Genomic DNA, 14,822 nt, shown 5'->3' with positions numbered 1-14,822 from the left:
GACTACAGTTTTGAAGCCTGAAGTTTGGGATTTTGGCCGTCGTCATCTTGGATTTTTTTGCAACCAGTGAAGGAAGTGACCATATTTGTTCTGTGGAGGAGCGACGGGTGGATCTGACGAGCTCAAGCAGCAGAGCAGCACCCTTACTGGATCTGGATCCATCTGGATTCTGGTCTGAAGCTGTTAACAAAGTTAGCTTCCTAATTCAAGATAAACTTAACAGCTAAGTTTTAAATTAATAATTAGATAATTACATTGTTAGCATGGATGAGACGCTGTGGTAGCCCCGCCCTAAAACATCCCCTGCTTTCTGGTCTGTTTGACTCTAAATGGACCATCATGTACTAAATGAACATCATGCTGGATTGAAGAAGACTTGAAACTAGAGATTGAGACCATAACTGAGATGATTAATCAAGTGAGAAGTAGGGTCATCTTCTCATAGATTTCCATGCAATCAGACTTATTTTTACAACCAGAGGAGTCGCCCCCTGATGGCCAGCAGAGAGAATGCAAGTTAAAGGTACTTCAACTTTCTGGAAATTGTATCACTGACTTCTTGCATAAATATTGTGGTCTTATCAATGCAACTATATCAATAATATTATTATTTAGGTCACATACAGTGTCAAAATATGACTAGTGCATTTAAAAAACTCTCCTAATGATGAAATTGTGCATTTCATTGTACCAACTGTGGCATGGGAGTCTTCTTCTGATGTGAGATAAACTGGATTGGCTCACTCTTGTATCAGGTTTCAACACAGACCCACTAACTTCTGATGCTGTCATCAACAGACTCATCTGTATACACAACAGGCTGTTAACTGATCCGCCCCCGGAGGGAAAACACGGGCATATAGCAGAGCACTATGTTTTATGAGAGGAGAGTGTATATGAGAGAGGAGGAGAACTTCATCCGTCTCCTATCATTCACTGGAGGGGCTGACAGAGACTCTCATCATCTTCTGTCCGCGTGCTGAAGTGGCACTCACGCGGGTTTCTTTTCTTTTTTTCTTTGCGGGCTGCAGCGCGTTTTTATCACTGCATCATTGACGGAAATCTACTTTCTACCCGGTGGACATAACAAAAGGTGAGTCATTTTAATGAACATTTAAATAAGCCAAAACACAATAATAGTGTGTAAATGATACATCCTCGTAGGCCTGGTAAGACAGCAAGGGGAGCTGGTGAATAAAGGTGTGAGGACAGAAATGAGTGGACGGTTCAGCACTTCAGTGTCCGGCAGCATTCCTGCAGGCAGCTGCCCAGGGGAAGCTTAATGGCCGGATCAAGCTGGTTGGGGTCCGGGGCCAAAGATTTATTGTTGGGCTCCTCTAACAACTGCAAGGGCTGAGCCGGCGGCTAGCAGCTTACGGTGCTAACAGCAGGAATAGTGCAAACAATGGCAACGGTGCAATTAGCTAGCACAGACACTAAGGCTGTGTCTTAAATCAGTCAATGACTCACTGAGTGAGTTCACCACGCTGTACTGCCTGGATGTCTTTCATACAGCACATAATTCATCTTGAAAAGGAGTGTACAACCCACGGTCACTAACAGATGAGAGAGTGATTGAGACAAACCTTTAAAATATATGAGTAGAGCATCACAACAGAGATGGTTATTTTGAATGTATTTATTAATTTGGGAAAATAGACTTATTGCCCCCACATTGACAACAGGAGCATATACCTTTCACAATAAAAGCCTGAGATATAAAGGATGGCTGCTCACTGTTTACCAGAGGAACTTAAATTAAAGTAAATAAGCTTATAATATTCATTACAAAAAATGTCTGTACTTATGGATGGTCCACCAGCCACTGTTGATCTGACATGTTTTAACTGTGTGACAGCTTTGATGTAACAACAGAGAAAAAATCCAAGTAGTCTTGGAAAGTGTTTTTTTTTTTCCATTTTACAAATGAGCTCACTATATAGTCCTGTGGAAGTCCGGATAGTGAGTAGAGTGGAGTGAATGAGTGAGTGATCTGGGACTCACATGCACTTAAAGCATGCACAGCTGGCCCAGCTAAGTCAATAAAGCACAGAGAAGCTCCAATTACAAGCAGACCTTGCAAGCAACCTCCGGTTCTGAAAAGTGAAGCCAACCTGAAGTGCCTTAAACTTGCATTCTTTCTAATAGCCAGCAGAGGGGCAACTCCTCCATCCATCCATCCATCCTTGCATCCATCCATCCATCATCAACCTCTTATCCTGTATTCAGGGTCGCGGGGCGCTGACATTGGGTGAAGGCAGGGTTCACCCTGGACAGGTCTCAATCACTAGTTTCAAGTCTTCTTCAATTCTCCACAATCCTCTGCTGCTTGTGTTCATCAGATCCACCCGTTGCCCCTCCACAGTCCAAATATGGTCACTTCCTTTCACTGGTTTAAATGATCCTAAGATAGCAAAGAATATCAGAGTCCACAAATGGGTGACGTCACCATGACTACGTCCACTTATAAACAGTTTATGGTCTGAGTGAAGTGTTAGATGACAGCTCTGCTTCCCTTATCATTTGTAACTTTATAACAGTCTCAGTGTTCAGCTCATGGACACTAGTCTTGTCCACCTCAGCCTATTCCCTCTATCAGCAGCCGTGTTGTCATTTAAAGTGTCCATCAGCACTATCATGTCCAGGAAGCTGGGAGGTCGGATGTTGTTCCTCCTGTGCATCCTCTGCATAGCAGGAGTATAATGAAGTGATTTACTGTTGTTTTTTGGTGCTGGCAGGGGTTGGAGCAAATTCACTAAATGCTATTTGAATCCTTAATTTATTCACCAATTGGACAAAACATCTCAATCTACAAAGAGACTTTTACTGTCCCTTGGTTCCCTTTGAATCCCTCTGATGATTCATAAATCCATCTCAGGACAGCTTGTTATTGTAGGATGCGTTACTAGAATGGGAGAGTCGCTGTCATCCTCTGGGATTTTTGTTTTGGACAAACCGCTGCTGCATTAAACATTTTAACACACTGCGATATAATAACACCAAACTTCAAGACAAATGACTGCGGCTCAGAGGAAAGAGACCAACACAAACCCAATTTGTAAGTCAAATAGAAAGAACAAAAAAAGCTGCTGATAACTATCAACCTTGAAAAAACAAACCTTTGGTATTAATAAAACCATCTCTTCCGACCCAAAGGGAAAACCCTGACTCCCAGAGCAAAGACCTCTGTGTTCCAACACAGCTGTTATCTCCCAAAACTCAACGTAACCTCAAGAAACCTTCCCTCGGAAGGAATTCAGCACCACAACAACAGAAGATTTTCTGTTCGTTAAGCCTTTTATGGACAACAGCGCACAGATATCTAGAACCTTCACTAACTGAGAATAGATCACAGTCTGTATTTCTCATAATAAAAAAAACAAAAAGATGCTGCTGAAGCAGCACTTCGAGGCTAGTGTCCGTAGTGTGGCATTTCCAGGAAGAAACAGATAATTAGATTTTGATATAAAAATACAAAATAATAGATTTTTTGTAAAAAATAAAGAATTCTCCCACATATATTATTATTATTTTATATTGTTATTGTCCCGGTCGTATTGTGCACCTGTGGGCTGCACGGTGGTGTAGTGGGTAGCACTGTCGCCTCACAGCAAGAGGGTCCTGGGTTCGATTCCCAGGTCGGGTTCGGGTTCCTTCTGTGTGGAGTTTGCATGTTCTCCCCATGTAAGCGTGGGTTCTCTCCGGGTTCTCCAGCTTCCTCCCACAGTCCAAAGACATGCAGGATGGGGATAGGTTCATTGGTGACTCTAAATTGCCCGTAGGTGTGAATGTGAGTGTGAATGGTTGTTTGTCTCTACATGTCGGCCCTGTGATAGACTGGCGTCCTGTCCAGACTCCAGGGTAAACCCCGCCTTTGCCTTCCTGGATTTATCTAGTACATCAAATAACCATTACAAAATTAGCAATTATGCAAGTTAAGGTTTGAAAGAAAACCCCCTCCCTTAATTGTTATTCATTCCACACACATCGAGCTGACTGTGTGGGTGTGGTTTGATCAGTGTTGGCAACATAAACAAACAACCAGCCCATCCCGATTCAAGTGTTGCTGAATTCTAATTGGTGAACGGATATATGACTTTCTCCAACATGGCCACCTCAAACATGTGAGAAGAGCTCAGATTAAAAAACTAAACACAAGCGTGATTGACTGAGAAAATAGCTTTCCAGCGAAGAAATAAAAAGGGAGGATTAGTAGTTTGTGTTAGATGTAACTTTTAGCATTTGCCTCATCGCTCCTCCCAGGAGCCTCCTCCAGTGTTTCCTGCTTATAAACTCTACTGTCTGCATCAGAACACTGGGAGCTCTGCCACAGTACGTGTGCGTTTGACTGTGGTGAAGACTACACAGCCTGCTCCCACCCACTGCCCCTCTGCAGGGTCAAGAGGGGCTGTTTACAGAAGACATCAGCAGACCAAAGTCCCACAAAACCGCTTTGGCAGACTCACGTAGGTTTATGAACAATTTCCCAACCTTCATTTCAAAATCAGCTTTTGGTGATGTCTTTGAAAAAAGTACTTCCTCCAGAATTGTAGCCTCCTCAGGCATCGAAGTATCTGTAAAATTGCGTGGATTAAAAAGCCAGGTGGACCCCAAATAACCATTCATTCTCCTCACGAGGATGGAACAAGATCCCAACACGTATCAGAGGACTCAACACATAGTTGTCATGGAAACGGTGGCTGATTGATACCGATCCCCCTGCTGTCTGAATCAACTTGCCAGACTTTGGTGTCCTTTTGTGGTGTGTTTGTGACGTAGCTCTTTCAGTGTGTTTCATGAGCTGCTCCATAATGTATTGTATGCATTGCTTGTTTTGTGGTAAGGCCTGCTTGATGCTAATATGTATGCAATGCTGTTGTATGTTGGCCTGTTGAGTACATTTACTGGTCTACTGTCTGCATGCTACATCTGTCACAACACCTGTCTGCCTGAACAGCACGTTATCTTTACATGCAACACCTCTGGTTTACTCATCTGATCTCACTTCCGTTGTTCTCAATGCATTTCCTCTTTTTCACTTCTGCACCTCTTTAGCGACACAATGTTCCAGTGATGTGGGTTGTTGTCATCATCTTAATCCCCTGAGACGTTCGTGGGAAAAAGGCGCTGGAAGGGACGGACCTGAGGGGAGAGGACAGCAGAGGACATATGTGGAGTTGGGAGAGATGACGGCTCCATCTGAGATTGAATAAAGCCCTATTTCTTCTAAGCTGTTTGAGCTGAGCTGGTGTGAAGGAGGTGCCACAGCTGCTTGGGGAGCCTGGTGGATGTTTCTGAACGTGTTGGTGGCGAGGAGGCTGACCTCAGCGGCTTCAAGGCTGCAGCTATGGTCGTTGAGGCGAGGTTTCCTCCCTCCTCGTCAGTGACCGTGTCATTTGTCTCACCATGCCGGAAAACCCCATCGCCTCCTACTTCTACATCATCCTGGAGGTGCTGATTGCTGTGTTCTCCGTGCTGGGTAATGTACTGGTCTGCTGGGCCGTGTGCCTCAACAGCAACCTGCAGAGCATCACCAACTTCTTCGTGGTGTCGCTGGCGGTGGCTGACATCGCCGTGGGCGTCCTGGCCATTCCCTTCGCCATTGTCATCAGCACCGGCTTCTGCTCCAACTTCTATGGCTGCCTGTTCATCGCTTGCTTCGTCCTGGTCCTCACACAGAGCTCCATCTTCAGCCTGCTAGCCATCGCTATCGACCGCTACATCGCAATCAAGATGCCGCTCAGGTCAGTGTAGCAGGGTGGCAGTGACTAGTTCTACTAGGAGGCACATGTTTGACTTGAAAATAAAGTTATAGGAAGCCACTACTTATGTTCAAGTCAAACATTGGCCTTTGGTTATGGTTAATGAAGTATTTATTAATGCTGTATAGATCAATTATGTACTGTTGATAATTACTTTTCTAAGTTGAAAAAAAACCCTTACTAACTTGGACTGAAATATAATCAATTTATTAACATTTACAACTTCAGACTAGCTAGAATGAATAATTATCAATCAGTCAGTAACAGCTGCAGACTAGAGGGCCTATTAGAAAGGGGAAGAATGTATTAATTATTTGGAAACATTTAGAACTGCAAAGTTGAAGAGCAGTACTGAATAGTTTCATCAGTAAATGTATGTATGTCGGTTAATATGATCCTAGTTAGCATTTATGGTATATGTGGCTAAGAGGCATGCTACTCGTCTCGTCGTCCAATCAGAAGATTGGCGGTTCGATTCCCTGCTCTGTGGCTGTGTAGACTCACTGTAGTGTGAAGTGTCTTGAGTGGTCAAGACTAGAAAAGCTCTATAGAAATGCAGGTTCCTTTTGGAAATCATACCTTATTAGATCCAAAAGCTCTTATAAAAGTAAGAAAAGAAGCAAAAACCTAAATTGCAATATTAAATCAGCTCAGTCTAATCTGCTGCGTATTCCCAGGCAGTGGAGACCAATTAAACCTTTTCTATCCACCAATAAAGAAGTGACATTTGAACCAGAAAGAATGACTACATCCAGAAATGGCGTCTCCCATGAGACCGTGTCCCCCCGGAGCAATCATATTAATTGTGCTGTAATTGCTTATACAGACTGTGTGACCAGACGTCAGCTTAGATGAGGATGGTATGTCTCCAGACATTTACCCCGTCACCTAATGACATGCTGACCAAGACCGAGACGCTGTAGCTCAAAATACAGCCGCATGGAGCTCAGCCTTCCTATTTTCACAGAGCCTCCTCCTCCTCCTCCTCCCGATGAAGATACGTGGGGGGCTTAACCTTTGCACTTTAACATCTCAAGAATGTGATAGAAATACACATATCTCAGCTGCTCTCCCACACAGGCGTACTCATAATAGACCTCGTCCTTTAATTCCGGGATAAGAAGTGCTTCCACAGAGCAATCAGCTGATTCAAGTCCAGAGGGTTCATATACTGTATACAAATGATTATTAATACAGTTAACCGTTGACTTTTGGGTAACAAACCTTTCCCAGAATTCAGAGCTTGATGATTGTGTCGTCTCCCTCTCCAGGTACACCAGCTTGGTGACAGGCCAGCGGGCGCAAGGCATCATCGCCATCTGCTGGGTTTTATCCATCGTCATCGGTCTGACGCCCATGATGGGCTGGCACAAGCTGTCCGAGTCTGCCAACGGCACCTGCCCACCCGGCCTGATGGAGTGCCTGTTCGAGGAGGTGGTGGTCATGGAGTATATGGTCTACTTCAACTTCCTCGCCTGTGTGCTGATTCCCCTGCTGCTGATGCTAGCCATCTACCTGTGCATCTTCATGGCCGCTCGCCACCAGCTCAAGCTGATGAAAGTGGAAGTGAAAGCCATTCACGGAGAGACACGCACCACACTGCAGAAAGAGGTCCAGGCCGCCAAGTCTCTGGCCATCATTGTCGGGCTGTTTGCAGTCTGCTGGCTGCCTTTACACATCATCAACTGCTTCACCTACTTCTGTCCTCAGTGTGAGCATGCTCCGCACTGGATCATGTACGTGGCCATCATTCTGTCCCACGCCAACTCTGTCATCAACCCCTTCATCTACGCATACCGCATCAGGGAGTTCCGACAAACCTTCCGCAGGATTATCCGGCGTCACATCCTGGGCCAGCACGAGCTGCTGGAGGGCGGCAGCAGTAGGCACAGCTCCATCAGACTAAAGACAAACAGCCACAGCTTTGACCTTTTCACGGAGCACAGCAGCAGCAGCAGCTATGAAAGCTCGACTCACACCTCGCCTGTAGGAGGCGGTCTGGTGGCAGGATCCCGCCCCCCTCTGTCAGTCGTCATCTCCCACTGTCTCAAGATGGGCCCTTGTCCACTGCAAGCCCTCGGACAGACTGAAATCTCTGTAGGCCATCGTCTGGAGTATGCGGAGCAGCAGCATGACCCCACTGGACCAGAAGTCGTAGAAGATGTGGACAAACCGAACCTCGCTTCCGGCCAGGTCACATTACTGAAGCACGAGGAGAAGAGAAAGAGCTGCTTTAGTGAGCAGGCAAAGGTGTCCTGATGTATGCACACGCACTGATATTCACTGGGAAAAGGAGGACTGTAAATGGATAACGTCACTGAGTTCATTTACATCTTCTTGCCATCAGAAACTCTTCAACACAGTGACTTGTTCATTGAAGTCTAAAGGCACTGCCGGTGGCCCGAGGAGGTTATGTTGCTTCGTAACCCCCCCCCCCCCCCCCCCCCCCACACACACATGCCCACGGATGTGTAAATCGACTGAGCTACTGACACTTCTTCAGGAACAGTCACATGGCTCTGCATTCATTTCAACAAACAACATGACTAAATGCTTCATCTTTGATAATGGTGAGAGTTCAAAGAGATCAATACAAATGCCCTTTGACCAGGACAATTGCGTGGCCCATCAAAGAGGGGACGGTATGGACCCCCGCCCTCTTAAAACTACTTGTTTCACTGCGGGTTGAAGCAATACGCCATAGTGTGTGAGGAAATGCATCCTGTCATTACTGATCTGAACGGGCCTTTGGCTGAAGACAAAGACATATTTTTAAATGATTCATGATTATTTCTCATCCAGTAATGATGAGTAATCATGTGCACCATTTTTAGATTCAGTCCATCCTGTGGACCTGAACGGTGCACACACCGTGTCATCAACCTGCTTTGAAAACTTCACGCTCATTTTCACAAAGCCTTCTTTTCTCTCACATTGCAATCCAGCTTCATGCCATAGATTTAAGTGTGTTATGACCAGGCAGCAATATCTGGTTCTGAAAACTGAAGCCAATGTGGAAGAGCACATTCTTTATGCTGGCCATCAGGGGGCGACTCTGGTTTCAAAAAGATGTCTAATTGCATGGAAGTCTATGACAAAATGACCATAATGCTCACTTGATGTATTATCTCAGTAAACATCGTAAACATGAGTTTATGGAGTAGATCTCCAGTTTCAAGTCTTCTTCAATCCAGCATGATGTTCATTTAGTAAATTATAGTCCATTTAGAGTCCAACAGACCAGAAAGCAGGGGATGCTTTAGGTCAAGGTTACCATGGGATTGAGAGGTCGCTACAGCGGTCATCGCCACCATGCTACTATCTCTACCATGTAACTATCTCTACCATGCTACTATCTCTACCATGCTACTATCTCTACCATGTAACTATCTCTACCATGTAACTATCTCTACCATGCTACTATCTCTACCATGTAACTATCTCTACCATGCTACTATCTCTACCATGCTACTATCTCTACCATGTAACTATCTCTACCATGCTACTATCTCTACCATGCTATCTCTACCATGCTACTATCTCTACCATGTTACTATCTCTACCATGTAACTATCTCTACCATGCTACTATCTCTACCATGCTACTATCTCTACCATGCTACTATCGCTACCATGCTACTATATCTACCATGTAACTATCTCTACCATGCTACTATCTCTACCATGTAACTATCTCTACCATGCTACTATCTCTACCATGCTACTATCTCTACCATGCTATATCTACCATGCTACTATCTCTACCATGCTATCTCTACCATGCTACTATCTCTACCATGTTACTATCTCTACCATGCTACCATGCTACCATCGCTACCAATGCAGTTAGCGACTAAGATTATTTTAACAAAGCTGTAAAGTTGACCTTGAATTATGAAGCTAACTTTGTTAGCAGCTTCACGCCAGAATCCAGATTGAACCAGATCCAGTAAGGTTGCTGCTCTGCTGCTTGTATTGGTCGGATCCACCCATCGCTCCTCCACAGTCCATATATGGTCACTTCCTTGCTGGTTGCAAAAATACAAGAGGGTGATGACAAAATGCCGAACTCCAAAAAAAAACGTTCTGTTCAGTCGCAATGTAATGTTTTACCAACGTTGAAATGTAACGTTGTATTTTTGTTGTTGTGGCTTTATTTAAGTTATATTCATGTAAATGTTGGTTTCAGAGAAAGTTGATGAACGATGGGAAAGTAAGAGATTGTGGACGGTACTATTTTCGACTGAAACTCATGGAGGAAGTTCTGTTCTTTATTATCCTGATGAATGTGTCGTCGGTCCAGTGCAGCTGTTGCCTTCTGTGTGCGCACAAGCAGGCAACGTCTTTCAATAAATACCTTTACATTTTCAAGTGTACTTACTGTGTTTCTCATTCAGCAGTGGCCACAATGGCCCAGTCATTATAAGGAGCGGCTCCAGGCTTCCCATTGGCCTTTCACCAGACAGGGTCATGGTTCATATCAGATCTGGAAGTCAGCAGAACAGAGTCAGAGATCTGGTTTGTTAGTTCTGGGAAATGGCAAGCAGTCAAACTATCTTTGGAGTTCTGTATTTTCCCAGTAATACTACTTAGTGTTAGTATTAGTGTAAGTATTATAAAATATAAATTACAGCAGCTTTAAGATATGATTCTCAAACAAGAGTTGTTGATTTAAGGTAATAATGATTACAGTTCTCCCTCTTCAGTAAACTCTGAACCAAGATTCAAATCGGATTGAAACTCTCCTTCATTATAGTCAGTCAGTAGAAACTGTGTTTTCTTTCAGGCTGTGGCAGCGAACAATAAAGCCTCCTTTGGTTCCAGTCAGTCTTCACATCACCGTGCAACAAGTAGCTATAAAGTCGGATCTGTCTGTGTGTGGAGGCTCCATGGATACAAGCGACAGCAGTCCCTCGTCACCTCATTTCAAAGGATGCAAAAGAAGTCGGAGCCGAGTCTTTGTTGCAAAGTGTAGACCACAACACTTTTTTTAACAGCCTCTTTTGTTGCACTTTGTGTTCAGTCCAAACTCGTTACTCTCTGGGCTCTTTTACTGGACTCAACAGATGCTGCTGGGGGCAGAACGAGTGGAGCCGAGCTGCAGTCAGGACCAGAAAATGTTCGTCACCATCCTGCTCGGAGGTTAGTCAACTAGCTGCGTCAGCTGCTTTTCAGGTCGGAAAAACTTCAACCTAGGACAAAGTAAACCTGATATTTGAAGTTTGATTATATTTTTGGAGTTTACTGGAAACGTTGCAATATACATTTTATATATATATATATATATATATATGGCTGCTTTGCTTTTAAAAATCAACATTCCGTGTGATAGTGGCCATGTTTGTTGCCTCAGTACAGGGAGAATCAACTTACATGATGAAATAATCGAAGGTGAACGTTTAATGTTATTAATGTTTTTCTACTTTATTTTGACAGACAGCAGGATGGAAATGTTCAATCTCAACTGTAAACTGATCAACTTCATCCATCATTTAAAGGAGAGATGCAGCCTGGACTTCAAAGGTACTGAACAGCTCTCAGAAACCTGTTTGGACATTCCCTTATCGCCCTTTTCACAGTCATTTTACCCGTAGTTTTAATTATGCATTGAATTATGGGAGCAACAACCTACACCATTGAAAGCTGCCAGAGGTACAGTCTATATACTGTAAATATGTGTGTGAGTGGTACGGTCTATATACTGTAAATCTGAAGTTTGAAATTTGAAGGAAATGTCTGTAAACTTATGTGAAAAGACACGTTTTTTCATGAACAGAAAAACCTATCAACATTTTCAACAATTCACAAGTTTTGGTTGAGTACCAAACATTTCACGTTAAGCGTCGAGTGTCTCATCATGCAATTGTCCTGCAGAGTGTGTGGACTTGATGGACAGCAGTGGGAGAGTGATGAACCTGGAGGGGAAGCAGCAGAGTGAGGCTCTGGCCAGCAGCGTGCTGCTAGAGAGACAATACTACGTCCCTCTACGAGTCTGCCGTGAGTCCATAGTTTAACTCCGAATGTCTGAATCAAAAACACCATAAATGATAAACGATTGGTGCTTTTTTAAAGTGTTGGAGGTAACACACATTTGTCTGCCGAGTATTAGATCAGAATCCTATAGCTTTGTGAAGTAACATTTTTTGTTTGATTCCTTGGGAGTTTTTACAATATATACATAAATATAGAAGGTCTAATAAAATGGGAGGATATTGTAGTTTGGTGCTCATGGAGGTATTTTACAGTGAGAAGAAGTTGTTTTACAGGAGGAAACTGACCTTCTCCAGCTGTTTTATTACTTTATTACAGCTTTACTTCTCTTTCAGGAGACGATGATAATGGAGGTCAGAAATATGTGTCTCTCCTGAACAACTTCAGCCAGAGTCATCCTGAGTTAACAGGTAACACCAGCAGCCACGTCGCAGTGACTCCCCTCACATGTTCACCATTTAAATGCAGCTGTTGTGTCGTAGAGCTGCTGAGGAAACTGTCCAACCGCGACAAGGAGCGACACAGAGGGGTCAGAGGTCGGACACAGAGGAGAAGTCCTGCCGGCCAAACCAGGAGCACAAACATCTCTGCAAATAACAAGAAGCACCAACTTCAATAGTTTCTGTATGAGCCAAGATTCCCCACGTATTTACACATTTATAGACTATGTGCAAACAATCTGTTTAATGCATCAGATATAAGATATAAATGTTTGGATGCCATTGTCTCCAATTAAATGAAAAAAAGACAGTGGTGTTTCTTATTTGTTTCTTTTATTTAAAGCTTCAATCTCACACTGCACAAGGGACCGCCACCCTCAGACTTCTGGAAATATGGGAATCTTCTGGGAATATGAATATCTCTGTAATAACATCTTTGATTGTTTCTAAACACCAAACGTAACATCAGAAGCATTTGTATCCTGATCATAACCAATACAGCAATACAGCATGAAGATGACATCTGTTCAGGTTCAGCAAAAAAGTTGATATACTAGTCTAACTGACTGTATCTTTAAGCTTTGAAGAAACTGTGTGAAGGCTGCATGCTGGAAAACCGACGCTACGATTTTTTATTTTCAAAAACACATCCACCCCTTATCTCCTTTTAATATTCATTGAAAGTTGTGGCCTTTTATTTTGAAAACAAAGGATCATCCTGAGCTTTCTGTAAATCAAATGACTCTATGGAGGCTTTTATTTCTGACTGACTATTTACTGTGATGTCAATAAGGAGGTTATTCCCCCCCCCCCGAGTGTGTGCGCTGCATCTGCTCTAATTAGCTCATCTCAATCAGCTGTGTCTGTGTGAGAATGAGAGCAGGTTAGGAAACTGGTACAGTTTGCTGTATATTGGTATAACATGAGAGTGTCTGCAGCAGTTGGTTGGAGATCCTCTCACTTTCAGGCTCCTGTAGCAGAATGTCCCAATCTGTTGCTTCCACATTATATGAAAGACACAAATGTATGTTTGAAGAGTCAAAACTGTCCTAAGGAGAGCTTCAAGTTTTAAAGTGGTTTTAAAAAAACAAATAAAAAAAGATTAATAATATAATAATATAAAATATTTGATATCTTAAAAAGTTTGAATTTAATTTAAATGTTGAATAACAGCCTGACTGTACGATGTGGAACATATTAAATTTTGAAAGGAGTTTCTACATGAACGTATGAAAGAATAGCAGGTGAAAATGCTTAAACGTGTGTCAAGTTTGAACATTCATCCATTCATTTTAAGGGGGAACATTTCGCAGAAAATGTTCAAAATAATTTTGAATTTCTGTAAGTATCAAAAGGTATGAGAAAAGCAATAGCACACATGTACTTAATGAGCTAGGCATTTTTATGTTTGAATTAACTTTCCACGCTGAAAAAATGTAGGAGTTAGATGACAATAAAATGGAAGAATATTAATAAAAATGCAGAAGTACATACCATACAATATACCAATAAAGTGTTAATAAAACAATGGAAAACACTATGAACTTAAAGTCCTGCATGTAATACTAAAGAACAGAAGTATTAGCTGCAAATTAAAGTAAATAATAATCATCAGTAATAGGGAAGTGTTTTCTACAGCAGACATTTTGATAAGTCTAGTTGGGAAAGCACAGAAGTCTGTTTCACTTTCTTGAAAAACAAAATGTTTTGAAAGTAAAAATGTGGACTTCTTCAGCCGAAACAAATTACAGGTTGTATGTTTATTATGGAAGGAAGAGGATTTTTACCTCATTATATATAATGAAGGACCTGCTGTATTTATTAAGTGTGTGATTGTATTTGTTTGAGTTATTTATTGTTAGTCATTGCTTTCATTTGCATAGTTGTTTAGTCTTATTTTGTATTTTTTTGTTGTTGTAAGAACTGGATAGCAGCTTAGCACCTCCACTATAAGTTAGCTGTTAGGGATATATTAAAACATGTTATTTTCTTTTAATTCTACATAACAATGCTTATTTGCAATTAATGTGGAAGTGAGTGGAGATATTTGAAGGGAGCAGGTTCCCTCTATTTAAGTGGATGAGCCTCAGCTGGTCTAGAAGTCTAGAAGCGCCCTCTGCTGGGGACATGGTGAGAGGCAGAGTGTCTAAAGGTGAAGAGTGAAGTGTGGACCAGATCCTCGTTCAGCAGAGATCTCATGTAAGACCGTCAAGCAAGTGTGTCATCTCCCATTCATCACATTGTCCCGCGTCCGTCTCCCGGAAGCAGCAGTGACATGTGTCCTCAGTTTCACTGCAGGCTCAACTGTGGATTCTTAAACTGACAATATCAGTATTTATAGTAGAGTGAATGAGGTCAAACATTAGAAGATGCGACGTGATACCATGTAACACCACTAGAGGTCAGCTTATTTGAGCGATGTTCAACCAGGCTTCATATTTCCTTTAACCAGTGGAACATTTAAGAAGGGTTAGACCACGAAAGATATATATCTGAAAACAGTTCGCAGTCGGTAGTTATTTTTGTAATCATAGTTGATTGAACGTGTTATTTAATAGTATTGCTCTATTATTTATATATTGTTACGGAATATCACGTTCACCGGAGCGTAGCTTTTATTTTGAAGTCGC

The 14,822-nt window shown here is 42.5% G+C and overlaps 2 protein-coding genes across 3 annotated transcripts; both read left to right on the top strand.

Moving 5' to 3' along the window:
* The first annotated feature begins 853 nt into the window (after window positions 1-853).
* Window positions 854-8,181, top strand: adora2aa (adenosine A2a receptor a). The gene is made up of 3 exons (XM_084024241.1): window positions 854-1,093; window positions 5,056-5,744; window positions 7,034-8,181. Exons 2-3 carry the CDS (start codon window positions 5,407-5,409, stop codon window positions 8,019-8,021), a joined length of 1,326 nt encoding a protein of 441 aa, XP_083880367.1. The 5' UTR covers window positions 854-1,093; window positions 5,056-5,406; the 3' UTR covers window positions 8,022-8,181.
* A 2,503-nt stretch (window positions 8,182-10,684) lies between these two features.
* c8h22orf15 (chromosome 8 C22orf15 homolog) lies at window positions 10,685-12,910 on the top strand. 2 transcript variants are annotated; one of them, XM_084024574.1, is made up of 5 exons: window positions 10,685-10,903; window positions 11,198-11,284; window positions 11,636-11,758; window positions 12,091-12,162; window positions 12,235-12,910. In XM_084024574.1, the coding sequence occupies exons 1-5, from the start codon at window positions 10,828-10,830 to the stop codon at window positions 12,369-12,371; spliced, it is 495 nt and encodes a 164-aa protein (XP_083880700.1). In that variant the 5' UTR covers window positions 10,685-10,827; the 3' UTR covers window positions 12,372-12,910. The 2 variants fall into 2 exon arrangements, with proteins under 2 accessions (XP_083880700.1, XP_083880699.1); XM_084024573.1 differs by having other exon boundaries at window positions 10,696-10,903; window positions 12,088-12,162.
* Window positions 12,911-14,822: the final 1,912 nt, after the last annotated feature.

Source organism: Eutrigla gurnardus, assembly GCF_963514095.1.
Source record: "Eutrigla gurnardus genome assembly, chromosome: 13".
NCBI classification, from domain to species: domain Eukaryota; kingdom Metazoa; phylum Chordata; class Actinopteri; order Perciformes; family Triglidae; genus Eutrigla; species Eutrigla gurnardus.
This window is presented reverse-complemented; position numbering and strand designations above follow the sequence as displayed.